Source organism: Oculina patagonica, chromosome 4 (assembly GCF_052425735.1).
Source record: "Oculina patagonica isolate OP01 chromosome 4, crgOcupat, whole genome shotgun sequence".
Classification (NCBI taxonomy): Eukaryota; Metazoa; Cnidaria; class Anthozoa; order Scleractinia; family Oculinidae; genus Oculina; species Oculina patagonica.
This window is the reverse complement of record NC_135761.1, coordinates 36,568,192-36,595,656: the sequence shown is the minus strand read 5'-3', so window position 1 is coordinate 36,595,656 and position 27,465 is coordinate 36,568,192. Positions and strand designations below refer to the sequence as shown.

Below are 27,465 nucleotides of genomic sequence, written 5' to 3'. Positions count from 1 at the left end.
GACAATTTTTGAATGTGTAGCGAGCTCTGTAAACATCTTACTCGCTTGTTTTCAAGTGTGCAAATATTTGTTTAGTCTTAACTTGGTTTTTGTCAGCTGTGACATTAAAATTTGGCACAATTCTTAGTTGTTATTTTTGCATTGCTTTTTTCAGCGCTGTGAATATTGATTGCCGTGTCTACGACAACTGTCTGTGTCTCCATCGAGTTATAGAAACACAATTTTTAACCAATCAGCGCACGTATTTACTTTGTGCTATTTTCTAAATTCAAATAATTACATTGCTTTGTAACTCCACTACCTCCCCCAAAGTCAACCAAAGATCTTATCATATAATTAGACAACTACATGTAAGTCCTGTGTAGTTGAGGGCTCAAAATATTTGGACACTTGCAGGTCATGTTAACTGGCCAAACAGATTTTAGCTTGGTCACATGTGGTTTCTTACCAGTCAAAACATTGAAAATAGCAATTTTAAACTACCACCATTTCTGCTGTTACTGTTTTCGCTGCATATTTTTGAAAAGATTACTTAATAATGCCCTTGTTACATCTAACAAGATGTGAAAGTGACAGGTCAATCAAGAAGTCGTTTTCTGAAGTACACTGTAAATAGGTTAACATTTAAAATCTAAATTTTGCTTATTTGCAGCTTTTCTTGATTTTAATTTACATGTAATTTACTAGTCTCTTAAAAATAGCATCATGACGACACCCAAACATCGAGCTGGATTTAATCTTTCATGTTTTCTATTTATGTCCTTGTCCTTGTCTGTTTTTGTGTCTGTGGCACTGCAAACTCTGCAACTCATGTTAACCCTGAAAAAAGTCAAATGCCACAGATTAAATTAAAATTGATTAATTGGCATCAATATCAATAATTTATAAAAGAAAACACTTAACTCGAGCTTGTTTAACTGAAGACAAACCACTGGATGCAAAAGGATCCATTAGATATTTAACAGAGATGGATCAGCACAGACTATTTTTTTTACTGATAACTGCAAAGTCAACTAAGTGTTTTAATAAACTCAAAGCATCACTGCAAACCCTAACACCCCCTCTTAATTAAAAGTTTTGGCCTTTAATCAACCCCCCTCCCCCTCCCGCTAGCCCTTTTGGAACTTCCATTGACCTTACATGGGATGGATTTGAATATTTGGGTTTTCCTTGGTGTAAGAACCTGTGAAATATTTCTTTGTTTTGGAGCTATTGTTTTCCTGCTCCATGTTGTTTTGAGGCTCTTTGATGCCTTGTTTCACTGCTTCATACACTGAGGATGAGCTGGCCATGGATTTCTGCCATAACCACACATTGGAATTTGTGAGGAGTTTGTGAGGGGAGGTGACATTCAAACCATTTAACCTTCCACAGTGAGGCTAGGGTATAGATATTTTCTGGTACAAGATCTAGGCATTTCATGAAAACATACTTTTAGTGAAATATTAATTATTTAAATTGTCTACTGATACATTGTAGTTGTTTTGAATGTCATTGAGGAGAGACAAACTAACTCCCGAGTTAGGATTTTGAGTTGGATTTTCGAGTTGGATTTCGAGTAAGGATTTCAAGTTGGATTTCGAGTTGGATTTTCGAGTTAGGATTTCAAGTTGGATTTTCGAGTTAGGATTTCGAGTTGGATTTTTTTTGACAAAGCAAAACCCATTACAATTATTGAAAGCTAACCATAAACAGGCTAACTGGAGTGCATAGTAGGCTAACCGAAGTGAATAGTAGGCTAACAGGAGTGTGTAGTAGGCTAACCGGAGTGCATAGTAAGCTAACTGGCGTATATAGTAGGCTAACCGGAGTGCTAACTCGAAATCTAACTCGAAATCCAACTCGAAAATCCAACTCAAAATCCTAACTCGAAATCCAACTCGAAATCTTAACTCGAAATCCAACTCAAAAATCAAACTTGTAAATCCAACTCAAAATCCTAACTCGAAATCCAACTCGAAATCCTAACTCGGTGAATAGGCAACCTCCATTGAGGAGTTGAATAATGAATGCAAATATTTTTTTAAAGCAGCTGGGTAAAAAAAGAATGAAACTGAATAAAAACATATTTCAATTATAACTAAAATATAAAACTAGATACCTGATTTACTTTGCTGTTGTCCACTTTGCACAGAGCATTCTATACCAAGTTCAACAAAACTTGACTGTAGGTATTCTTCATTCATTGCGGCTTAATGGCAGAATATAACACTACCTAAAAGAAGGATTGGCATAATAATCTATTAAAAACCACCACACTAGCTCTAATTAATGGCCCTGTTTATAAAAATAATTTATAAAAAATTCTGTCTTATTTAATGGATCTCATCAAATCAGTATAATAATATTAGCCTCTTTCGTTTATACACTCAGTGTAGTGACCCTTCCTTCCTACAATGGGATATTTAGCTTTTCTACTTGGGGATTTCTTGTTAACTTACCTGTATAAAAAAAACATTGCCATTGCAAAGATACACATTCAACACATTTGGTGGTTTTGGCTTTGTCAAAACGCTTAATTTGTGACACACCCCCTTAGCGTGGTTCATGTCTTTTCACACCCGAGTCAAGTTTCTCCTCGGTTATATCTAGCGTCGTCTAAAGGTCAGTTGTGGTTTCTCCTCGCTAGTTTTAGCATCTCCGAGTTTAGCTCTCCGTTCTTTCGTTTCAAATCTCCGCGTCCTTAAGCCATGACTGCCAGATCTACTCGATCATCCAGCAAAAAGTCCTCCTCCTTCCTCTTTCCAGAGGACATCGACCTGTCAGCCCTGTTGGAAGAGCCAGCTTCCATTCCACAAAATACTGGTGCTAAACCGAAAAAGAAGTCGAGCAAGAAAGCTTCGCCACCCGCAGAGGATCCGTCCGCTTCTGTGGAAAACCAGATTCGTTTGGAGGTTCTGCGTAAGGAAAATCTGGCTATGCAGTTGAAAATTGCCGAGACGCAGTTACAATTGGCACAGCTTAACGTTTCGCCTTCAGCTTCTGGAGCCGTGGTAACCACACCCCCATCTTCTCCGCAGAAGTTGCAATCTGCTCTCGCGCCGAACGCATCCTCGTCACCTAGTTGGCCTCCAGAGTTCGGGGCGATCCCTTCTCTCGACCAGCTTCGTTCAAGGAAAAAGGCCGGTGCTTCTTTGCCGAACAACTTCCTGTTCTCCGCCAAAGGTACGGTGGATTATGATAAGTTAGAATTAGCAGAGTTTGTGTCTGGTTTTCTAGAATTTTACAAGGAGCAGCCGGAGGCCTCGAAAGGTCCTCTTTTAAAACATTTACAGTTATTAATGGAGCGTGCCATCACGTATTCGTGGGTTAGCGTCCGGAATTTTCATCTGTCCGTCAACACGGCCGTGGAACAGGGCCGTTTGTCGTGGTCGAGCTCTGAAAGCATTCGTGAACGGGCTCAGACTTTTTTCACCCACCAAGATCTGCGTTCTAATAATTTCACTCCTTCCCGAAGCGGCTCCACTCCAGCCCGCAACAAAGCGAAAGATCTCCTTTGTAAAGAGTGGAATTACTCTGGCAAATGCAGTTGCTCCATTTCTGATGCATCGTATAAAGCAGTACATCGCTGTCGCGTTTGTGATTCTCCAGACCATGCGATGCTCACGTGCGCCAAACGCAAATATCCAATTCCTTCGTCGCAGTCATCTTCAGTTTCTTCCTCGAGTTCTACCGGCTCCGATCAGAACTCTTGACTAACCTCACTCGTCGCCCTCTCTAACGAAGTTAAGGCGTTTGGTGTACCAAATTTTGAGGGCGCTAAGCGGCCGGTACGGTCGCGTTTTAACATTGACAATTGGTCACAATATCTAGAACATTATCAGGATCGTTCCATTATTGATTTTCTTCGTTACGGTTGGCCGATAAATTACCAATCAGACGTTCTGGCTTCTTCTTCTCTTCGAAATCATCCATCTGCTATTAAGAACTCAGCGTACCTCTCGAACTATATCAGCAAGGAACTTTCCTATCATTCAGTGCTTGGGCCATTTCGTTCTAATCCTTTCAATACGGATTGTGTCATTTCTCCGCTACTCTGCGTACCCAAGCGTGACTCTGACGAGTTTCGTGTTGTACACGATCTCAGCTTTCCCGAAGGTTATTCAGTGAACGACGGAATTAGTAAAGACCATTATCTCGAACAATTTTTTAAATTACGCCTTCCTGGCATCGACCGTTTAGTAGAATTCATCAACGTCAAGGGTCGCGGATGTCATGTATTTAAAAAAGATCTTCGGCGCGCGTATCGTCAGATCCCTATTGACCCTAAGGATTACCCTTTGTTAGGGATGTACATTGATGGTTCATTGTACTTTCACACTGCTCTGCCATTTGGCCTACGTTCAGCTACTATGATCTGTCAACGCACCACCAAGAGCGTCGTTTACATTTTAAACTCTGAAGGCATTTTCGTCGACGTTTACATTGATGACTTCGATGGCGCAGAATGTACAGATTCGTCGGAGCAGGCTTTTCACCGCTTGAACTCTTTGTTCGACGAGTTAGGCATTATGGCCTTATGGCCGCTCCCGAGAAAGATTCGCCTCCGTGTCACGAAATGCTTTGCCTAGGTATTTGGGTCAACACCTTGGACATGACTTTATCTGTTCCTACGTTTCGCGTTTCTGAGCTTCAACAAGAACTTCACGAGTGGTCGGTGAAACCATCCTTTACGAAGCGCGAGCTCCAGCGGCTACTTGGTAAATTATCATACGTTTCCGCTTGCGTTCGTCCAGGCAGGGCTTTTATGAGTCGCCTCCTCAATGCCCTTCGTTCGTGCTCTTCTTCTCCTCGGCGTACAAGTCATCCTATTTCGAATGAACTTCGTGCGGACATTGACTGGTGGATGTATTTTCTTTCTCATTACAATGGCATCTCTGTTATTCCTCGTGATCTCATCATTTCCAACCCTGAGCAGTTCGCCACTGACGCTTGTCTGACTGGTTGCGGGGCGGTTTGTTTCGGCGAGTGTTTCCATAGAGAGTTCCCGGATTTCATTATCAGCCAAGGACACCATATCAATGAATTGGAGCTGCTCACCATCGTCGTTTCTATTAAGCTGTGGACCCGCAAGCTTCAAGGTCTTGGAGTAGAGCTTCTCACCGATAATGCAACCTGCGTTTCAGTCATAAACTCTCAACACTCTTCTAATGTTTTCATGCAGCGCTGCTTACGAGAACTCTGGCTGCTCCTTGCTTTGCATAACATCCAGCTCAGTGTGCGTTCGGTTCGCGGGTGCGACAATTGGTTAGCTGACTCTCTCAGTAGATTCCATACAGGCAATTTTTGTTCCCAATTCAACTCGCTTGCTGCAGATTTATCCCTCACAGAATGCACCGTGCCAGACAGTTTGCTTCTGTTCGCAGTCGAGTAGCTGGGCTTATGGTACCATCCACTGTTCTTTGTTTTGCAGAGAGTGCTGCTCCACTATTGGACTATGCTTGCAAGATTCAATCCTTTGCATTTCAAGAGTCAACAAAGAGGAACATGAGAACTCAGTTGAACGCTTATCTTTTATTTTGTGATCATTTTGCTTTAATCCCGTTTCCTGTTTCGAAGGAGACTTTTTTTTAGCTTATTTAGCTTTCTTGTCGAAATCGTTATCTTGTTATCGTTCTTTAATTAACTACATCAATATTCTAAAGCATATCAACAGGTCACTAGGAGCCGATTTCTCCTTCATGCATGATTACGATGCTTTTCTTACGCAGCGGGCTTTGCGTCGTGTCATGGGTGATTCGGTGCATTTCACTCATCCGGTGACTGTTGATATTCTTTTGAATGTATTTCACCATTTTGATTGGTCTAATCAATTGCAAGTTTGCATGCATGCCGCTTTCCTAGTAGCTTTTTTTTCCTTTCTAAGAATTTCTAATTTAGTACCTTACACTTTAGCTTCCTGTCAGTCCGACAACGCTTATTTCCTTAAGCGCGAAGATGTTTCTTTCACTGCGTCAGGAGCGGTTCTTAGGGTGTACAGGACCAAAACTATTCAATTTAAACAGCGTGTACTAGAAATCCCTTTACCGTTCATCCCCAATTCCATGTTGTGTCCAGTCACAGCATTGCAAAATTATTTTCGTACAGTACCTAGCCAGGCTAGTTTGCCATTGTTTGTTGTATCACCGGGTTCGCTTAAGCCTTTACTCGCCGCTCATTTTAATCGGTTTTTCAAATCTTGTGTAGCTGCTGTGGGACTTAACCCGTCCAATTTTTCATCTCGCAGTTTTCGTCAGGGCGGCGCTACTTTTGCTTTCAATTGCGGCGCTCCCACAGAATTTATTAAGGCACAAGGCGACTGGCGCAGCGATGCATATTTAATTTATCTTAAATTGTCGACCAAGAAGAAACTTGACATTTTGCGAACCATTTCCGTTCGTCTTTCCAACTTGGCCTAATCTTTTCTCTTATTTTTTTTTTCCTACATTCTCATTTTTTCCCATTTCCCACTGTCATAATGATAGTCAATGTATTAAAGTTTGCATACACAGCTGCATACAGTGTCTAAAATGGCAGGAATTACAAGAAGAGCGAACAACTGTGTTTTTTAAAATTACTCAAGAGTTTTTTGTTTGTTTCTGCTAAGGTGTGGTAAAAACGTGTCAATGCAAGAAATTCGCAACGTAACGATCTCTTGGCGTATTCGTCCGCGACTCTAAAATAGTTCGTTCAAACGAATTCCAACAGCGAGTAAATAAGAATAAATAGATGAATTAAAAAACTACATGTAAAACACTAAGTTTAGCTGGGAGTTTTGAATAAAAACATTTAAGTCATTAAGGTTATAAACAATTCAACTTTATAAAAGTTCTGTAAACCAGAACCACTAAACCGACGCAAATTCACTCATAAAGCATATAATTACAGATTTTCACAAAAAAACATGGACTTAGTGTATTCAGTAAAGTCAAAGTTTGTTACCTCATATTTGAAGTCGGAGAATGCTTGTCAATTCAGCAGGGCAAAGCTTTCAACCAGCTCATGAATTAATCGAAGGCGAAGCGGCCGCAGTTTTTCGTATTATTATATCCAACCGCATAGTACATTATAACTTACTCCAGCACCACCGACCTTTGAATTATCTGCGAAGGTCTATTTCAGCCTTTTCCATTCGTGAAGCTATTGACACTTCTTTTTTCCTTCACTTCAGTTAATTGCGTTTAGCTCAATTAATTTCCTAGAGCTGGTCAGCCGCCGAAACGGTAGAAACTCGCTCGCTCTCCACCTGTGCCATTTTTTCGCATCTCCCCGTAAGCCCTTATCGTTTGCCATAACTTCCATGATGTGTAAAGCCCTTAGACGGGGTAGACCGAGAAATATTTACGAAGACATTTCTTTTTCCTGCTCGGTTTCTCCTTGTGCTTCGTTCAGCTTACAAACTGACCGGGTTGTTCACTTTGTCCTTCATGTAAATCTAAATGGACTGACCATGGAAAAGTACCTGCGCCCGCGGACCAATAGCAATGCTATCACTTGGTCAGCGGTCAACTTCAAAAAAACACGCGACCTTGACTAGTTCTAAACCTGAGCCCGCGATATGGTCATGTGATACTGGTCAGCGGATGCCTTGTTTTGACAGCTGTCAATTGACCATAAAATGGATGTCCAATATCAAAGATCTTAGTCGATCCATGGTCGATTACCTCACTCATCAGAAGATTGTCTCCCCTCCCCCCCCTGCTTGGGTTGCCTTGGGACTCCCCTCCCCCTCCCCGAGAGTCTGTACGCGATTCGGCGCGCGTACGCACCAAATTTTTTCGGCCTCCTGGGTTTACAAAAATTCTCTCGTACCCGCATTACCCATGGTGCTCTGCTCCGCGCGCTGGCGCGCGCTGGGGAGCTCCGCTATCATAAGTGACTTCGAACCCTAAAATAATTTACAAACAGTGACACTGCGACTAGAAGGAAAACACAGTCAAAATATGGCACGAAATAAATAACGTTTGCCTAGTAGCTCGTCTAATACAGCTTAACGAAACCTCTGGATTTTTGATTTCCTGTTATCTTGCCGTTACAATTACTGACCTATAGTGCTCAACCAACAATAAAATGCAACTAACGTTATACTGAACACTGCTATGTAAATTCTCAACATGACATGCGCGAAGTTATTTTATGACCAAACAATAAAAGTAATAAATGGCTTCACTCGGCTATTTGGGAAACTTAAGATGCTATTAGATGGGGTGTAGGACCCAAAGTCAAGCTTTTTTGGATCAATAATTGCGATGATAATTACAGCATGAAACATCAAAGTGTCAAGTTATTAGTTCAAGTGTCATGTTTCAAGTGTCATGTTTATTTTAATTTTTTGTTATCTATTTCGTTCTCGGAAATATTAGCTTGTCAAGCTACTCTAAATTCGAGTTTAAATAAAGTTTTATTATTATTATTGTTATTATTATTATTATTATTAATATTATTATTATTATTATGATGTTCTTAAGATGCTCGCAATTTTTTCCGTTTTATTTGCCCAAGCTAGTTTTTCGATAAAAGCTAAGATGAAGCGATCATTTTATTCAGTAAAATAGTTTCAACAGCTTTATCCATTTACCAAATAGACTTTTTGGCTCACAAACTTGACCTAAGTTTAGGCCTGATGCAACATGGCCGAAGTGTATAATTTTGAAAATTTGTTCGGATCTGAGAGCGTTAAATAACTATTGAAAGATGATATTTAAATGCTATGTATCAGCCTTTATTGCTTCGGATAATATTTTGTCATTCTCGCTTCGAAAAAAGTAGTATTTCAGGGCTGAATTTGTCGCTTCGAGCGGCAACATACGAAAAGCCGTCTCGACAAAAAAACGATATAAATCCAAACAAGCTCAAACTAACATATTTGAAACAAGTTAGTTAAAGCCTTTATCTTGTCAAAGTTTGAGAAAATCGAATTGTTTCTATCCTGCACAGGTCAAAGTGATTCAAAGAGCAATCCGCTGTTAAGACTTTCAGCTCATAAAGTGAAAACAGGTCGACTTTATTTGGCATTCTCGCGACTGGACTGTGCGAGCCTTTGAGAGCGATTTTTGAAATATGTTTATTCTTGCTCGAAGATAAAGCTAACACGAAAATATAAAACCGTTGCTAAAATTATGTGTTTGATAACTTGGGATCATTTTATTTATTTTCAGCTAAATACGCTGCTTACGCTGCTTTTGGTTTGATTTCACAGCAAACGACACATGTCGAAAATAAGAAGAATCTTTTTCGACATTTCCCCGCTTAAAGGGACAATACAACCAACAATTAGCGCTACCTGAAGATGCAATGAAGGTGTTGGAATTAATTGGAAATGTACTAAAAGTGGTCTGGCGTTGCTAAAATGCACTGTACTAGTCGTGAAAATTGTTTAATAGTGGTGTGGTCACGGACTGATAGCAACGTAGTGGCCTAAGACTTGAAAACGTCTGGCCGACGTTTTTAAGTTTGAAAGTGTTAAGAGTTTGTGTCTGGGAAATCCGGGCAGAAAAGAAAAATGTCGGAAGAAGGGGGTCGGCCGATATCCACCACATTTATGTGGTATGGAGGCCTTACCCAACTAGTAAGCATGGTAACATTTTTTGATTGATTGACTTTATTGTTTTTGAGAACGGACCACTCTCCCGAAAAAAATGCCCCAGTGGCGTGACAAAAGTTGTGATTTTAGGTCAATTTTAGCAGCGTATATCTCTAGATTTATTCAAGCAACAGACTTCAATTTACGTCAACATAACACTTGTCCTTTGGTTGTTTAAATGCATTCTTCAACAAATCTGCATGCAAACTAAGAAGGAATGCTTCCCAACATTCTCAAAGTTCGCAAAACTAGGTATTTTCGAATTCCAGTTTCTCAAGGGTCTGGGAAGATACTTGTATAAATCAAGCTGAAAGCTTCTCACCATACAATGAAAAATGTTTTCAGTCAGTGTTGACATTTGGCCAGCGAATTTATTATTTTTTTAACGGCTCACTGTTTTTTACGGCTTCGGCCGATTTCACACTCCCAGGTTAGTACCATACAATTACGGCTTCCTTGCTGCTATCGATCTCATGAACGCCTTCGACACGTTTAAAAGACCAATAGCTATGGTTTCTTGTCAGAGTACTTATCATTTGGCTGCAAGTTGTATTCCTTTCAAGCGAGAACCAAGATAACATTTTGCCGTAGTTTGCATGATAGCCATTGAACACGAAGCTTTCAGCGTGGCCATCAAACCAAAGCAAGATTATCATGTTGATTAACAGAATGTTGCCTTTTCTCCTTGAACACTTTTCCTGAGTCATAAACAGCTTTCAGACATTCCATTCCATTCCATTCCTTCTTAGTTTGCATGCAGATTGTGAACGATATGCAATGAAGAGTTGTTCTAGAATGTATTTAAACAACCAAAGGACAAGTGTTGACCTAAAATCACAGCTTTTGTCACGCCATTGGCGCAACTTTTTGGGGGTGGTCTGTTTTCAAAAACAAAAAAGTCAATCAAACAAAATGTTACCATGGTTACCAGTTGGGTAAGGCCATCATACAGTAAAAACCCGCGTATAAGAACCTGCTTTTTTAGAGTTTGGCAAAACAGGTTCTTATATTTTGGGGTACTTACTGGCATTTTTTAGCTTCCCTGTGCAATTCTTGATCTCTAAAGACATCCTTTTTGATAAAATACAGTTATTGTATTATAAATAAAATAGTTTAACCCCAAATATAAGAACCTTTTGGGGTATTAAGGAAGCAAATTTCTGCCAGGAGGTTCTTAATTTCTAGGTTCTTATACGCGGGTTTTTACTATACCACATGAATATGGTGGAGATCTTCCGACCCCCGCCTGGATTTCTGAGGCAGGGACTCTTAATTGAACAACGTCACATAAAAACCATTGATTGCGGTTCATTTACATCTTGGAAAGTAAATTTATGTCTTGCTTTTGTAAGCTGTTTTGTTAAATAGTGAGTGCACCTTCGAACAAAAACTTAGAAGATTCCTCGTGACACTGTCCCTTTAAAAGACATAACTGAGGAAACTTCAACTGCTATTTGAAAGTAACCGAAATCTCCCACTAGCTGTCATGTTATTTCTTTGCAAGTTGTTAAAAAACATTTTTCAGATTCCATTAATGAGAATGTATGGTAAGTTGCCTCCCCCTGCAGTCGACGCATACAAATCAGCCTCAATGAGTACCAGCCACGATTGCTCTTACGTTGAACCTCATATCAGCATGGTCCAGCATCAAACCTTCTAAGCGCCCAAGGGTCCTAAACAGTAGCCAGATAGAATGAACATATCTTGCTCTAATACTGGAGCCTTCATCCATTTTGAAACCACACTTCACAACGATATCCAGTCATCTTGTCAGTGACCTGACGCTTGACCAATAACACATATATTTTACCTGGAAGATTTAAACCGACATCAATGTACATTGAACAGTCCCGAGGGTATTTCTTTCACTTTGTTTTGTTGTTCCACTTTAAGGTTTTTGAGCGCTAACCGTTTAAAGAATATTCCATATCGAGCCTTTTATAATCTGTTTACGGAGCAATGGTGGCAAAACCGGACAATGTGAGTATCAAGCAGTAATCTAGTTCAGCATACGACTAAACCAACACCGATGACTACTGCAACGTAATCTCATGTAATGTTACACGTCAGCAAATCATTTGAACAATAGTAAATTTGATCGGGAGATGCAAAATTTATCTTAAGGTGACTCGATCGAAATAAATGACGTGCTGTATGCCTGTCAAAAATCATTAATAACTTCACCATTTCTGACTCGATTTCCCCGAAACTTTCGCATTTTACTCGAAATTTATCGAAGAATAAAACGCACGTCAATGTGTTGATGTAATGATCGCAAGTTTTGCACGATGTTAACTTTATTGAACACACCTATTTGGATAAAACTGATATTTACAGAAAACTGACCGTTAAGATTTCGTTTAAACTACTGCAATTAGCTCATTATAACATCTTATCATGACTCTCTAAGTTTCCGAAAAATCGTCGGAACAGAAACCTCGATATAATTTGATCATCAAAATATTAATCTCGGGAAACTTCGAGGTTTTGAACGCTCCAGCACTTCCACATTTCGCCTAAAAGTACCATAACCGAAGACAAAGAAAGTTCAATGCATCAGTTTTGACAGCTCCAAATCACATTCGGCTATTTGCAACGATGAAAAAGTTTGAGCAAATATTATAAACTCATCATTTGCTTCAAAATGTAGGAAGGTCGCCAAATTTACGTTTTTCTAAATAACATGAAAACTAACCGTACGAATTGCTTAAAACAACCTGAACATTAAATTGAACATCTTACACAAACTTTGCGCTGCTTTACGCTTCTGGAACTGCCTTGATTTGGATGAAATTATGTTTTAAAGTGAAGCACTACTCCAACTCTCTTGTGAGCACGGCCATGTTGTTGTTTGGATTCTACAGCAAAGTGCTATGCAAATTGCCTTGGAATTGACGAGAAGTTGAAAAATTTGCACATGGATAAGGGGGGTGCATTGAAGATGTTCAGTTGCTTCATTTTCTGATGTCAGAGGTGTCACATGAAATTTGAAAAGGGTTGGTACTAAAGTTGAAATTAAGACATTGTAGTCTGTTTATTGTAATTCAAATAACCGCCGTCTCATGGCGTAAAATGCACCCCCCTTATCGGTCCTTATCCATGTGTAAATTCTTCAAATTCTCACCCAATCCAAGGCTATTTGCATAGCGTCAGCTGTAGAATTCAAACAACAACATGGCCGTGTTCAAAAGAGAGTTGGAGCAGTGCTTCACTTTAAAACATGATTTCATCCAAATCCAGGTAGCTCCAGAAACGTAAAGTAGCACAAAGTTTGTGTAAGATGTTCAATTTAATGTTCCGGTTGTTTTAACCAATTCGTACGGTTAGTTTTCATGTAATTCAAAAAAACGTAAATTTGGCGACCTTCCTACATTTTGACGCAAACGGTGAGTTTATAATATTTGCTCAAACTTTTTCATCGTTGCAAATAGCCGAATGTGATTTGGAGCTAACAAAACTGATGCATTGAACTTTCTTTGTCTTCGGTTATGGCACTTTTGGGCGAAATGTGGAAGTGCTGGAGCGCTCCCAGCCTCAAAGTTTGCGCTAGATTAATATTTTGATGATCAAATTGTATCGAGGTTTCTGTTCCGACGATTTTTCGGAAACTTAGAGAGTCGTTATAAGATGTTATAATGAGATAATTGCAGTAGTTTAAACGAAATCTTAGCGGTCGGTTTTCTGTAAATAGCAGTTTTATCCAAATAGGTGTGTTCAATAAAAGTAACATCGCGCAAAACTCGCAATCATTACATCGACATATTGACGTGCGTATTAATCTTCGAAAAATTTCGAGTAAAATGCGAAAGTTTCAGGGAAATCGAGTCAGAAATGGTGAAGTTATTAGAAATTTTTGACAGGCATACAGCACTTCATTTATTTCGATCGAGTCACCTTAAGTGAGAGAAAGATTCCCTCGCCGATCGTCTTATTTTAGTCTTTTTCCAAATCTGGAGTTAGCAAGCTGATTTATTTAGTCCTCTTTTCTTCGGGTATGCTCCCTTTATATAATTACACTCATACGGTGTCTTGCTGCGCCATCGATCCTCTCCATAACACAGTTGGGTGCTGCAGTTGAAGGAGACCTTTTACTTAAAAGGAAAATCAATCACAATATACCAGAACTGCAGCAAGGTTTTGAAATTACGCCACATCACCTTCAAGCAAACCAACACTGATATTACACCAACTTGCACGAGCTTAAGGGCTATGCTGGGACGAACTGATTGGAGTTTGTTTTCGTTTCTCTTTTCTTCTTAGATTTTTATTTGTTTTACCAGCCAATCGTAGGGGAAAAACTGGCCTGGCCAGACGCATGCCATCGTGTTGCTGAGAAAACCAATGACGGCTCTGTAGTCAGATCTGTTAGCCTTAGAATCGTTACAGGGTTGACAAAAGCACCAACCTTTGCACAGTTATAGCTTATGGCAGTACTATAAATATAAGAGGGGGTGTCTGTCGTAGATATTCTTACGAAGCTAGTTACTGGGACGTGATTGAATAATTCATTAAAGACGTAAATGAATAATCTACAACGCGTTGAATGTTTGTTGTGTTCTTTGTACAGCAAGGCCAATAGGGGAAACGAATGTTCAAATTTACGTCTTGTTGAAGTAAGGAAGAAGAAAGAAAAAAGAATTGAAAGAAAGAAAGAGAGAAAGAAAGAAAGAATGAAGAAAGAAAAGAAGGAAGGAAGGAAAAAAGAAAGGAAAAAAGAAAGGAAGGAAGGAAATAATAAAGTAGATAAGAAAAAAGAAACAAACAAACAAACAAACAAAGAAAAAGAAAGAAAGAAAGAAAGACAGACAGAAAGGAAGGAAGGAAGAAAGAAAGAAAGAAAGGAAAGAGAGAAAGAAAGAGACAAGACAATCAAAGCCATATCGGTGCTCGTAAAAATAAACTTCAAATAGACTTACTTTGTTTTATTTATTTCGCTGTTTCATCTTTAAAGTTAAATCTTACTAAAACAGTTACAGAAATCAAACTATTTTGTAAAGTCATGTTTCTCCGCACACTAACTAAACATGTGGCTAATTATGTCTAGCAGTTTTGTCATTGTAAACTACTTTATTATAGTCAAAACTTGATTAATAACTGTGATTTGCTGTTTTCGTTTAAGAATGCTGTCGGATAATCCTTTAGAAACAATCGAACCAGAAGCATTCAGAGCAGGCTCTGGCCTTGACTCTGGCTTTGGCTATGGCCATTTAACAGTGTAAGTAACCTCTCCAAATATACTTATGGCTCATTCTTATGTAAAAGAACAGCCTGTACCAGATGTGATTGGAACCCCTGATGAAAAACGAGGCACGAGTTATTGATATGGCTTTTCAAACTTGTGTGGAAATTTAGTAGAACTGTTTGTGAATAATAGTTCGTTATAAGGCACGCTCACTGGACGATTGTTTGTTTGGTATTTAATTGGTAAATGAAATACATATTTATTATGCGGCGATGCTGGCGAGTAAAGGTAGAACTTTTTAAAGAAATTTACACAACCCCGCGTGGTGGATGTTTTTGTTGTACAGATCAGATCTTTACAAGTGTATTGAAACCTTAATTTTGGGAATTGTTAAAAGTGTCGGAGTAGTAGTTATGTCATATTTCGTGAAACCCAAATATTGGTTAAAAATGGAAACTCGCGTTTTCTAGCCTTGTTAATTTTCTCATTTCGAGATAAAACGGTGAAGCCATAGATGTTTATATCTTTCCTCGGAGCAATTCTTGGTGCTTCTTCTTCGTCGATTCTTCGTAAACAATACTCTTGAATGGACCGTAACAGTGGTTTTTCGTTGACGCAAGCACTTTTGCCGGGTGGTGTTCTTCAATTGAAATTCTTTCAAGTTTGACACGCTTTTTGCAAGGTCCCATTTTCTGGGAATAAATCATGCCGTTTAAAATGTATAAAAATGACAAAGTAACATATACAGTTCTTAGATACAAATTTCACGTAAAATGTATAAAACGACAAGGTAACATACACAGTTCTATAGATACAAATTTCACGTAAGGAGTTTACGAAGCCTATAAACAAAAGCCTATTACAATCTTAGATAATAGCTTAGTGAGCTCACTAAGAAAATAATTATATTATCAGCACAGATCGATAAGAGAAATATGCTAGTCTGCGCTCATAAAGCCTGTCATTCTCGTCAGGAGCACAGTGACAGACCCGTTAGAGAGTTCAAAAGTTTAAACCACGAGCACATGAGTGAGCTCAGCTGGTAGACAGCAGTTCTACAGACATTGTGCTATATTCCTGGGTCGTTGGTTCAATTCTGGGCGGAAGCAACATTGCTTCTTTCTCTAGCCTCTACTAAAAACAAATTTAATGTACACCGGTGAAATTTTTCAGTCTTTCACTTGTTTTGCATTTTCAATGATTTTCTGGATTTCGTTGGGCGACAATTCTTCGAATGACAAATTTTTTTCTTTCATGACGAGAAAGATGTTTTGTTGTTTTCACAAAAAAATTCCCAGAACAAGAAATTCGTCACCATTTTTCCATATTTGGTCAACTAACGGATAATAGCTCATACCAAAATGAAAGAAACCAGTCACAAAGCTAGAAAATCATTATCCAGAGGTAAACATTTACTAGGAATAGTAGTCAATAGTAGCACGCAAAAAGCACTATCCACTGGTTAGTGGCTTATACAAAATGACTCTTGAAATATTGCTTCACTTTTTAAGATAAGTAGGATCCTATTGAACGACTTAAGTATCTAGAGAATATTATGCTACTTTCACGGCTTCTTGCATGCATATGTTACATGGATGTCTCTTCTTTCGGCAGGTTTTTGCTCCGGACGAAGCTGAAGATACTTAGCCTCGAATCATTCATTGGCCTCACTGGCATGGATCCTACACTGTAATGTCTCTCATATACTTGGGCACATATCGGGAGATTATCCTGAGTCTTGACAGAACGGATCAAGCTCCTACAGGAAACACCAAGAACCGACATTCTCCCAGCGCGTCTTTTGCCCTCGGTTAATAAAGTCATTTAAAATCATGACCGGCTACTTATGTAACTCTCACTATGGCAACCTCAACCCTTGGTGTGTTTCTGACTCGCGTGATTGACTTTTTCTTTAAAAGTTCGTATTTAAAAAGGATGATAAACCCGAGGCCAGACATTAGCAGATACATTTTTCTGGTAAAGAAGTGATGATAAACCTATTCATGATTCATTCTTTTTATTATTATCTTTTTCCAGGTTGTTAACCAATCGGACTGTTAGAACACTTAAATACCAGAATTGCGCAATATATCTGTTAGTATCCAGGTGTACAAAATAATAACTAACAATTATTCGACGAAGGCGAAGTGATTAATGTTGAATAATCCCCTCGACATTCAACAATAATCACTTCGCTTGAGGCAATTTTCAGAGGTGAATATCAAAAACTGCAAAATAACAATAGAAAACACAAAAACAACAAACAGAAGTGCCCGCTTGCATACGTGTAAACCAGTTTAATTCATCGATTGAAATCATAATTTACACTCAAGTTTTAGCAATAAAACGGAACAAAACAAACACTACGAAATAGATAGATATGCAGTACCTTTGTTTAATCGTTGGTGACTTCTGAGCAATTGCGTGAATCCTCTCGAAATTACTAGCTCCAGTGAGAAGAGAACTAAATAATGTTTTGACAGTCAATCTGACTGAGTACATGGCCGTGTGCGATCTCCAAAACCACCATGTTTACGATCAATTCTAATGCCTTGAAAACCATCTCTTGAAAATATTTTCGGTCCAAAAGCCTTGGTAGTAAATTTGCAAAATTCCCAGTGTTTCAGATATCTAGGATTTGGAGTGATTTCTTTTAAATGAGAGAAATTTTCATTCAGAAAATGCCGCCATATTCACTGGCCTGGATGGCAAACGTGGCATGGCTTAGTAGCCAAACCTTTAGATGCAATATTCACCGCCCATTGCGACATAGTCCGAGCTTCTCGACCAATCAGAACTGAATTTACCTCTGGAAATTATACTAATAACAAATACGTGCATAAAAACAAACAAAAGAACAAAAAATAAATTAATGCCTATATTTTATTTTTCTTGCTTTTTTGAGGTGAAAGGATTTCAAGTAAATTAGTTTTCGAATTATAGGAATTGAACAAACGATTTATTTTCAGAAAGTTAAAAATGTCTGTAAAGTAGCTTTGATGCTTGCAAAGTAGCAATATAAACCATAAACTCATTGGTACTGAGGATTTCATCAGTTGTTTGGATTGGTGTTTGGATAAGTGATGTCTCCCTTCTGCAAATAGTTCATTCAGTTATTCTGCTTGCACGCTGGTCATTACTATCAGGATTCTCATTTTTTTTCTCGGGTAAACTTGTATTGATCCATTTAGGTCATTGTATTATAGCACCCACAATTAAGACGTTGTTATACTATTGATTAATAAAGACAACTTTAACATTGATACATATGATGTGCAATTATTACATCAGCAGAATATAGCTAACCTCCTTCCTGACCCTCCTTTTTTTCTTTTTTTTTTTTTTTTTTTTTTTCTTTTTTTTTTTTTTTTTTTTTTTTTTTTTTTTATTATAAAAATTTTTATAATTTTTTAGCGCAAAATAAAATATTTTTTATATTATTAATAAAAAAATAAATATTTTAAAAAAGAAGTTAAAATTTAACTCTAGAAAAGCAAGTTATTTAAAATTATGTATACATGACATAGTAAAATTTACAGAAATGGATGGTAAAACTTGATCGCCTAGAAACTAGCTTATCCTTATTGTATTTATAGATAATCGCTTTATCACCTTAAAAAAGGATTGCTTAATGGAGAGAAATAGTTCTACTCCCTTTCTTGAGAATAATAGTTGCTTTCTTCCAGGAATCCTGTCGAATCCGAGTCAGAAGCTATCAGCGTCCACAAACAAGTTGAAGATAGCTATATTTCTGCTCTATTGGCTTCGGGATTCCAAGAAAAAGATGGCACAACACATGGATGCCAGAACATTTACACCATGTCCCTTGGGAACGTTCATTGATCCTTCCACTAAAGGGAAAAGAGGATGTCAAAAATGCCCTCCAGGTAACTTCTATCTTCTTTTGTTCATCTTGTAAGATGCATAAACAAAGAAATCTCTGCTAATAATATGAACTAATTCTAGTTTTTCTATGAGCCATAACCTTTGCAACTGACAAAGTTTGAATGTGAATTAACTTTCTCAATTTGAAGCCAAGAAAGATACTTGGATTCCTGCGCCATACACAAGAAACACAAAGCAAAAAATACCTTAAATAAGATGTCTGAATGGATATGGTTACACAACCCATCTCCGCTGTTTATGTCGTTATCCTGCGTCCTTATTTAGTTAGTGGATCCACTTCACGTTACCTTTGCGGAGATTGTCCTACAGTCCCAGCCACGGTTCCCACATGGATAGTATATAGCTGGGGTTTGAAGCAACCTTTGGGTTCGCCCCCAGTGATTTTACATGATACCCTTACACCTTGCTATGCCATGCTGATGAGTCCTAACTAGGAAAAAACAGCTGTCCATGGCTGCCACTCCACAGGTTATAGGCTGTGCTGATGCATACAGGTTCTGGCCAAACCGCGGAGATGTGTTTTGTGGCCATCTGCGTTCAGAGCGTGATCATCGTGTTTTACATCACCTAAAAACTTTATTGAAGTCCTCAATTTAGGATCTTTTTCAGCCAACTACTGTTAAAAAGTTTGGTCGCTTCCTGTTTATCGACTTTTCAACTTGAAAATAAAAGTTCTGGTGGATAGGAGGTTTCTGTGTACGGTCTTTGTCATGGCGTTGATAGATTCTATATACTTTTCTTGCTTCATGGTCAGGACAAATGTAATTTTCCAAGAGCTGAGAAGAAAATTCGAGGGGAGACTGGTTATTAGACTCGTACGGCCCGGCACTATATGACAATTAGCAACCTTTCTAGAATTTAAGGTCAAAACGTTTGGAAGTCTAGAACATTCTAAGAAAAAATTTAGACTTTTCTTGGGATTTAAATCTGTAAGCAGAATTTAGAATTTCGAAAGTGGTTGAACAATACATGGTACCGCACTTCCCGTTTTCCCGTCGTCTCTTGCACACGCTCTGTTTCTGGCAACGCTATGTAGCTCGCCCCAGGTCCGAAAAGGCTTTGCCTCTCCTTACCCCACTACAACCCCCCGGCATACCCATACAACTCTACCACCAACACGGGCTAACTCTTGTAACATTGACAGTAGAAACAGGAGTTAAAATATGACCCTTGATTATAACCTTGGAGCTCTAACAAAGATACGTTACTATATGTTTTCCCACTTGTTCTTTTACTCAAGCGTAGTTTAAATTGTGGTTGTCTTTTTTCAGGAGGTTTTTACTCTGACACCGTCGGCTACGTGGCCGAAACCTGCAAGAGATGTCCAAATGGTTCTTTTGTTGCATATGACAAAACACCAGGAAAACAACATGGAGATTGCAAGTCTTGTCCCTCAGGTAAAGACAATTAATATAGGAAATCGCTTGACCTTGAATAAAATTCGTGATTAAGGCGTATGCAATTTTTAGAACTGTAAAAACATCCCTCGTTCCTATAAATCACGAATTGTACTGGAGGTCATGCTATTTTTCAATTTACAGTAAACTCAACAAAGTTACAATTCGGAACGTATTATAACTCCCTGTTTTATCTTCAAAATACTTCTGGTGATCTTTAGAAATCTTTGTAAAACTTCGGTTTAACTCCAAAAGTCTTCGGATCAACTTCATAATTCATCGGAAGTCTTCTGGTAAAATTCGGAAATCTTCGGAAGTTTTCGGGTCAACTTCGGAAGCCTTCGAAAAACTGCGGAAATTTTCGAAAAACTACGTGTTAAATTCGGAAAAGAAAGTAATAGGAATTACTCAATAGTATCATTTGGGATTAACTGTCCTGCTCTCGTCCAATCAGAATCCAGCAACTTTGATAAGTATTTTATGAATCAAGGTACATTGAAGTGAGACCAGTTTTTGTTGGTTGAACTCTTGGTGCTTCTCTACAATATTAGCTTTAATTATATAGCTGTCAGTAAATCTTATATTGTCAGCACAAGGGTTTTTACTTACCGGTAAGTCCAATTTAGGATTAAATTTGGATAGTTTCGATTGGGACTTTCAGGTTATAAAATATAAACAAGCTCGTCCAATTTAAAAAAAAAAATGCACAGTTTTGTCTAAGCCAATCACATCCAAGAAAAAACAACATGTGAAGATACTGGCCACTAAGCACAAAGCATAGTGTGAGCTCTGTAAACTTGTCGCATTTTCAATCGACAATGGCGGGATTTTATTGGGCAGGTAAGCAACGTTTTGGTCTTTATTTTAGTTGACACATGTCGTAGTAACGAAAATGAGAATTTTTCTACGTTGACGGATGAGGAGCTACCTATACTAAGGGGCAAAAACCAAGACCAAAATACCTCCAAGAGCACAAAACTTGGCTGAACGTAAGTGTAGCGAAGCGAAGCAGGGAAGCTGAATGATATCCCTTGCCACGAGCGAGATTCAAGAAGATTCAAGTAGTCATAAGGCTCGTTCGGACAATTTGTTTAAGACTTTTATCAATATTGAAGCAGTATTTTCACCCAGTAGCAAGTTTCGCATACTTAGGTGAATAAAATTGCACTGTTTTGTAAAGTGTCATTTGTAAACAATGTTTCGAGGGAATTGCATATGCTATTTTATGCTTACATTTCCTTTAGGCTTTGCCCGTTTATATGAATTGGTGTGAATTGTTTGCGCTGGATTAACTGACTACTAGCTATATAATTAAAAAGTAACAAGACTACATGCTTATCCAATTTGGAAATAATTAGATTAAAAAAATTCCTCTGACAGCCAAGTAGACCATATTCATATTCTCGATATTCGACTGGAACTAGCTTTCAATGGAGGCTAATGCGGGCACTCTTTTCAATTGCAAGTTACATAAAGGTCTTTTTAATGATATTCCCCGCATTAGCGAATATGGTCTATTGGACTCGGCCTCGTCCAATTTTGGCTGTCCGCGGAATTTTTTTCATTTGACTGATTATTTCCAAATTGGACAGCATGTAGTCCTATTTCAAATACATATTAAAACTGATAATATATTTTGGTCAATTATGGAAAAAAATGAATTTAGGGTGTCTTGGTAGGCCCAAATGCTGGTAACGATCACATCATAATCCGGTTCATTGTTCGGTTTGGATCATGCGGAACATTTTTAATCACCTTATCAGCAGTCTTTACTTCATTTGATTAATATGAAAGTTCTGTTGTAGTTGAAACTTATTTTTGTTCAAAATTTTATTAACAGTTTGATTTTTATTTCCCTTTGTTTTGGTTTATGATAAACGATATGAAAAAAAAGTACCAACCAACGATGAATTTAAACCACAAGTTACATTTTTAGTTTGATAAAAAAAAAAAAAAAAAAAAAAAAAAAAAAAAAAAAACTCCATTCTAATAATAAATATGGTCATGGTGATATACAAAGATTAGATTAAAAATTTAGGAAGTACAAAGTTATATATTGGGTGTATGAGCTGAGGCGATAAAATTCTATTAAAAATCCAAATAATTTGAAAAGCAAACAAACAGTTTGCATAGGAGCATAAAATATTAAAGAAATTTAATTTAAACTTGATTGCAATAGTTTCAAGATTGGAATCTATTAGCACTTTAATTACAGTGCCCCTGACAATGGCTTTCTTGAAATTTTCTACAGGGACAGAAACTGACTTCTTTGCTGGAAACCGCGCTTGTAAATGCTTGGAGGGGCAATATCGGACCCATATGTTCAAAGGATGTTTCAAATGTGGCCAAGGGGGACTGAAATGCCAAGATGATTACGCTTCATTGAAATCTGGTCATTGGTGGGAATGGCGAAACAAGACGTACAAAGATCGCTACGAAGTTTATATTAAAAATCTCTTGTCATCTTCACCAGCCTTAGATGCTTTCCATGTGCAATACCCGTATCCCATACCAACGCCTTACATGTGCCCAGCAGAAACGTCCTGTAAGGGTGGTCTAGATTCCGTCTGTGAGAATGGGTACGAAGGTCCACTTTGCAGTGTTTGCAGTTCAGGATACTACAAACAGTTAACAATCTGCACACGATGCCCATCAAAGAAGTTGATCGTGGGCCAGTTATCTGTAATTTTGGCCATTGTGTTGATTATCATTGCCGTTTTGGTGTGGACAAGCAGAAGGAAGAATAAGAAGGAAGAAGAACGCCTTCTGATAGATAAGTTTTTTTCGAAGGTTAAGATCGTAATTGGCTTCTATCAGGTCACTTATGGTTTGCTGGACGTGTTCTCCTACATCAAATGGCCAGGTTCTCTTGAAACTATCGCTAAATATTCAGGATTTCTCCAGTTGAATGTGCTGCAGATAGCACCCATCCAGTGCCTTTTCCCTGGATTACACTTGGATGCCTTTGGAAGCCTTTTTGCACTGATGGCAATGAATTTCGCCATAGTTTGCTTTTCATTCATTGCTTATGGAGTTCATAAACTGCTCATCTCAAGAAAACGCAACCTCGAAGAGGATGAAAAGTCAAGGCGAGTCTCGCAATCCAAGGAGCTTGTGTACAGGAATTTGTTTTTCTTCTTGTACGTAACGTACCTCAGCACGTGTTACAAGACAGCCTCTGTTCTGCCACCCGCTTGCAGGAAGCTCTGCCGAGATGACAAAGACGTTTTGTGTTCCAAGTACCTGAAAGCGGATTACAGCGTACCATGTCAAGGGCAAAAGTACAATCACATGCTTGTTGTGGCATACATTTCAACCGCCTATATTTTTGCCCTTCCTGCCGCCTCGTTTATCGCCCTTTGGAGACAACAAAGAGCACAGTTGGCCACACAAGACGAAGACACATCACATGATTCTGGTTCTAACAAGGCAATGATTTCTGGGTTGCGCTTTCTCTTTGAAAATTACAAAAGCCGTTCGTGGTATTGGGAACTTGTTGAAATGACTCGTAAAGTACTCCTGACATGTGGCCTAATTTTTGTAGGACAGGAGAGCAGGTCCTACATTGGCTTGGCACTGGTCATCGCTGGGATGTATGGGTTCCTTTTCGCCTGGGTAAAACCCTTACAAGACGTGACGGAAAACAGGTTGATGACGACGTCTCTTGCCGTTACAGTTGTCAACTTGGTTATTGGAGCAGCGAGTAAGATTCCCACAGAATATGTAACAGGCTCGACCGGCCTAGAAACTGACGCGCTTCTATTCAAGATACTAATATTCGCAGCAAATTCGCTGGTGATAGGTCAGCTTGTTGGTAAGAGAAAAAGTAAATATTTATATATGTTCAATCTAACAGCGAGCTCAGATGTTCAGCCTGCCAATCACAATTCAAAACAGCCAGTTGGGTTTAGCAGCCCTTGTTCCCGTTTGATCCTACGTGCTGACATTCGTGATTTTTTGCTGTAAAAGTTTTTACTACAGTGAAAAAATAAATGACGCTACATCGATCGTTTCGTGAGCGGTGTAAAAAGCCATCTTTTTTCATACATGCAACCGATCGCTCATTCCAGGAATAGATAAGCCATTAATTATTTTTATTGACCAAATAAAGAGCAGATGTTTTTCCTGTCATTTTTGTACCAGTTCTTCCAGACAATGTTTTAAGATCGCTTCCTTCTTGCTTTGCTTTCAGTCGAGTACGCTTTGTTCCTATATCATTTCTTTATGGAGTGGCGCAAAAATCCACAGTGGTCATTTTCTTGTTGCCTGGCTCTGCTTCTCCCTCTTAACAGTTTGCAGGGAGAAATTCGTGATATCGCTGGGACGAACGTCCTTAAAACGCAGCTGCAAACAGGAAACTTTGAAATGGATACACTTCAGGCTGCCTTTCAAGACAGTGGCGCAATTGATATTACCCTTGAAGAAAACGAGGAAGGTGATGTTGATGATGATGTTGGTGGTGACACAGTGGAGGCGAAGAATAGCACTCGTAAAGGCGTAAACTACAGCAGCAAAAAAATTGATCAAGGGACACAAACAGAGTTAAAGTCGCTTTTCACAATGGCTGATGTGACCGTAAATTAGTCATTTGAAAAGACATGCTGGTAAATTGCTGTAAGTTCACACTATGCATGAGTATGCAGTTGGAATAATATGAACTAGTATTTTGTATGGTTGACAAGTTTAAGCTGTTCAAAAATTAGTTTCAATTTGTTTTCGTTCCAAGTGAAAACAAAACCTTCTACCACCCTCGGACGACAAATAAATTCATACCCCCTCATTCTCGTAGGACATGTCGAAAGTATTTTGCATTTAGTAGTATATCCTAAGCTTGTTTTACAAGATGACCCCTCCACCCCTCCTCCAAATCTTGTACAATCAATACTCAGTCAATCCTCTTGGTGCCCGATGGCATATCAAGCCTTGTAAATCCATTTTGCTTTATTAACCTGTACAAGGCAAGGCTACAACGAGAATCAAACAAAAGACATCTCCAATAAGTCGGGAGCAAGTAAATCGTTGATGTTGATATTCCACTTTCATAGCATTCTCATCACCTTAGCAGAGACAAAATTCAATGGAATATCCAGTGTCTTAAAATGTTAGCGATATGTGCAACAACATAAACTCGATTAACAAAAGAATGTGGTTTGAACGTAAAATTATTAAAATGATCTTCACTATTTGCGAACTGCTTCTCAAGAAAATAAGAAAAATATTTAAGGACAACGAGAGCAAAACTCCTGACATTTGCCTGTTCGTGTACATATTCTTTTTTTTCTTATTTTATATCTTTAATAGACAACATAAATTCAAATGATTCAAATGTACATATTCAAAATTTATCTTTGCTACATGTCACCGTTACACATCCCGGCTTCATGCTTCCTAGGCCTGGTCTTTACAGGACGTATGGTTTTTGACACAGCTATACATGTCACTGAGAAATTTGTCTCTGGCATGACCAATCAAAAAGCGGAACTTAAGTTCCTGCTTAAAATTATCAAATTGTAACTTATCATTGTAACTCAACGTCGTATATTCAAAAGTAGTCTTTTTTCATGACAGGTCAGCTCTGCCTGATTGAGCTCAGCTAATAAAAGACTGGTGGGCAGGAGACACACAGACTTCCATACAACTCTTTATTTAGAACAAAGTATTTAAAGCCGATTTAATTTAACAATCGAGCCTATTTAGTGAAACATAGGAACTATAGATGGCGTTATTATATGAATTTAAGATATTTATTTATTAGTTGGGTGTTCTCTCTCAGAGAAGATAACGTTTATTCGTTTGTCTCACGATCATGTTTATTTGAGATGTTGATCATACGTTTCGACAGTAATACTTCTAATTTTCATCAGGCTGTAAGGACGATTGTTTACGTTTCTTATTTGTAGAACATAAGCTGGCCTCTATTGGTACATTTCAATCCACACTCTTATCCCAATTATTAGACATATAAGCTTTTGTTCCCTCATAGGTCATTTTGGTTATTGATCGGTTGTTGTGCTTTTGGTCGTAGGCATCGATGCTTCAGCTCAATTCACCAATTTCGATTCCACTATCTCTATTGTCGTTATGAAGATGTTGGATAGCTTCTTTGCACCTGCGTGTGTACCAAAAACGCTGACTTTATTCCATATAGGAAGATGATATGCTCCTTTTGGTTGGCGTGCTCCGAAACGGCGGAAGTTTGTGTACGGGCAAGCCGCATGTCTCTTTGTTTTCTTTAATCTTTTATTGCATCGATCATCTGGTTCAAATTTTAAATGGTGCACGTGAGCCTATGAAACAGATTTAATGTTGGGTAGAACCGTAGTACAGGTAGATATAAAAACTTTCGTGGGCTCGATCGAAGGAGGCTATCATTTTAAAGGAAATACTGACGATAAATGGTTCTTTTTTGGACATAACTGATGGCTTCATTGCAAGGTGTTGGGGACGATCGTATGGAAACTTAACAGAGACATACTGCGTGCTTGTACACAAACTTCCGCAGTTTCAGTGCACATCAATGAGGCAGGCAAATTCCTACTTGGAAGAAAGTCAAATACTTGAGATATTGTGACCGTATCCCCACTGGTACAAAAGTAGGATCAAAAAGGCAATCCATGTATGACTTAATCTTGAAAACAACAATAGTGACTGTCAAATCGAAATTCCTGAAGCATGAAAACCTACGATCAAAGAGCACAACTGCTGATCGATGAAGCGGACTTATGAGAGAACAATACCTTGTAAGCGGAATAATAATGACTGCTGCGATGCCATATGTAATAACAGTGCACCAATGTGATACAAATAGCAACACGCAAACAATTGGCCTCATCGCCTGATGAAGACTAAAACGATTGCATCACTGTGACTCCATCATAAGACAAACGAATAAACGTTTATTTCTTACCACTTTACCTCACTATGAATAGTAATCGTTTATATTTAGCCTACAAGTATATTGTTAACATACATTTTTGCTCTATTTGCTATTGATCAGAAAGCTACCAGCTTCGATATTTACTCGCTTATACAACACAAAATTTAGCCGAAAATACACAAAAAATAATAAAAAAAACCCGAAAAAAACAAACAAAAAAAATTAAAAACATGAAAACACATAAGAATGATTTTCTTGATTTGGATATTTCCTGAAATTTTAAAATATTTAATCTTTCTGATATTTTAGCTTAAGCTAAGCGAGCTGTAAGGTAAAAGGACCGCAGTGATGAAAGAAGAAGTACAAGATTCCCAAGCCAAACAAATACTCCAATAAGAGGAATTAACAAGAATTAATGATTTGCGCCGGCTTCCTTTTGCCTCCATCTACGCTTTGCAGTCGGATTTTCGACGCATTTATTCGCTTTGCAATATCGCTTAATATTTACTCGCTTGTACTTCAGTGTAGAGTCTGACAAAGG

General features: G+C 38.4%; 1 protein-coding gene, 1 long non-coding RNA gene and 1 pseudogene across 2 annotated transcripts; 2 read left to right on the top strand and 1 right to left on the bottom strand.

Annotated features, from left to right (window-relative positions):
- Nucleotides 1-276: 276 nt before the first annotated feature.
- On the bottom strand, nt 277-2,446 carry LOC144652362 (uncharacterized). Its single transcript, XR_013570505.1, has 3 exons — nt 2,102-2,446; nt 608-819; nt 277-531 (listed from the first exon to the last, which is right to left on the bottom strand). It is a non-coding gene; the product is annotated as an uncharacterized LOC144652362 (long non-coding RNA).
- Nucleotides 2,447-5,382: 2,936 nt separating this feature from the next.
- LOC144652429 (uncharacterized) lies at nt 5,383-6,528 on the top strand (annotated as a pseudogene).
- Nucleotides 6,529-16,365: 9,837 nt separating this feature from the next.
- LOC144652252 (uncharacterized) lies at nt 16,366-25,736 on the top strand. The gene is made up of 7 exons (XM_078512277.1): nt 16,366-16,433; nt 16,782-16,838; nt 18,431-18,631; nt 19,922-20,047; nt 22,299-23,861; nt 24,240-24,661; nt 25,616-25,736. Exons 3-6 carry the CDS (start codon nt 18,529-18,531, stop codon nt 24,629-24,631), a joined length of 2,184 nt encoding a protein of 727 aa, XP_078368403.1. The 5' UTR covers nt 16,366-16,433; nt 16,782-16,838; nt 18,431-18,528; the 3' UTR covers nt 24,632-24,661; nt 25,616-25,736.
- Nucleotides 25,737-27,465: the final 1,729 nt, after the last annotated feature.

Bases quoted from the DNA above. Each gene is read 5' to 3' on its own strand.
- LOC144652252 (XM_078512277.1), top strand. From the start codon at position 18,529: ATGGCACAACACATGGATGCCAGAACATTTACACCATGTCCCTTGGGA. The intron at 18,632-19,921 runs GTAACTTCTATC...GTCTTTTTTCAG, and splicing joins ATGTCAAAAATGCCCTCCAG to GAGGTTTTTACTCTGACACC. The intron at 23,862-24,239 runs GTAAGAGAAAAA...CTTTGCTTTCAG, and splicing joins GGTGATAGGTCAGCTTGTTG to TCGAGTACGCTTTGTTCCTA.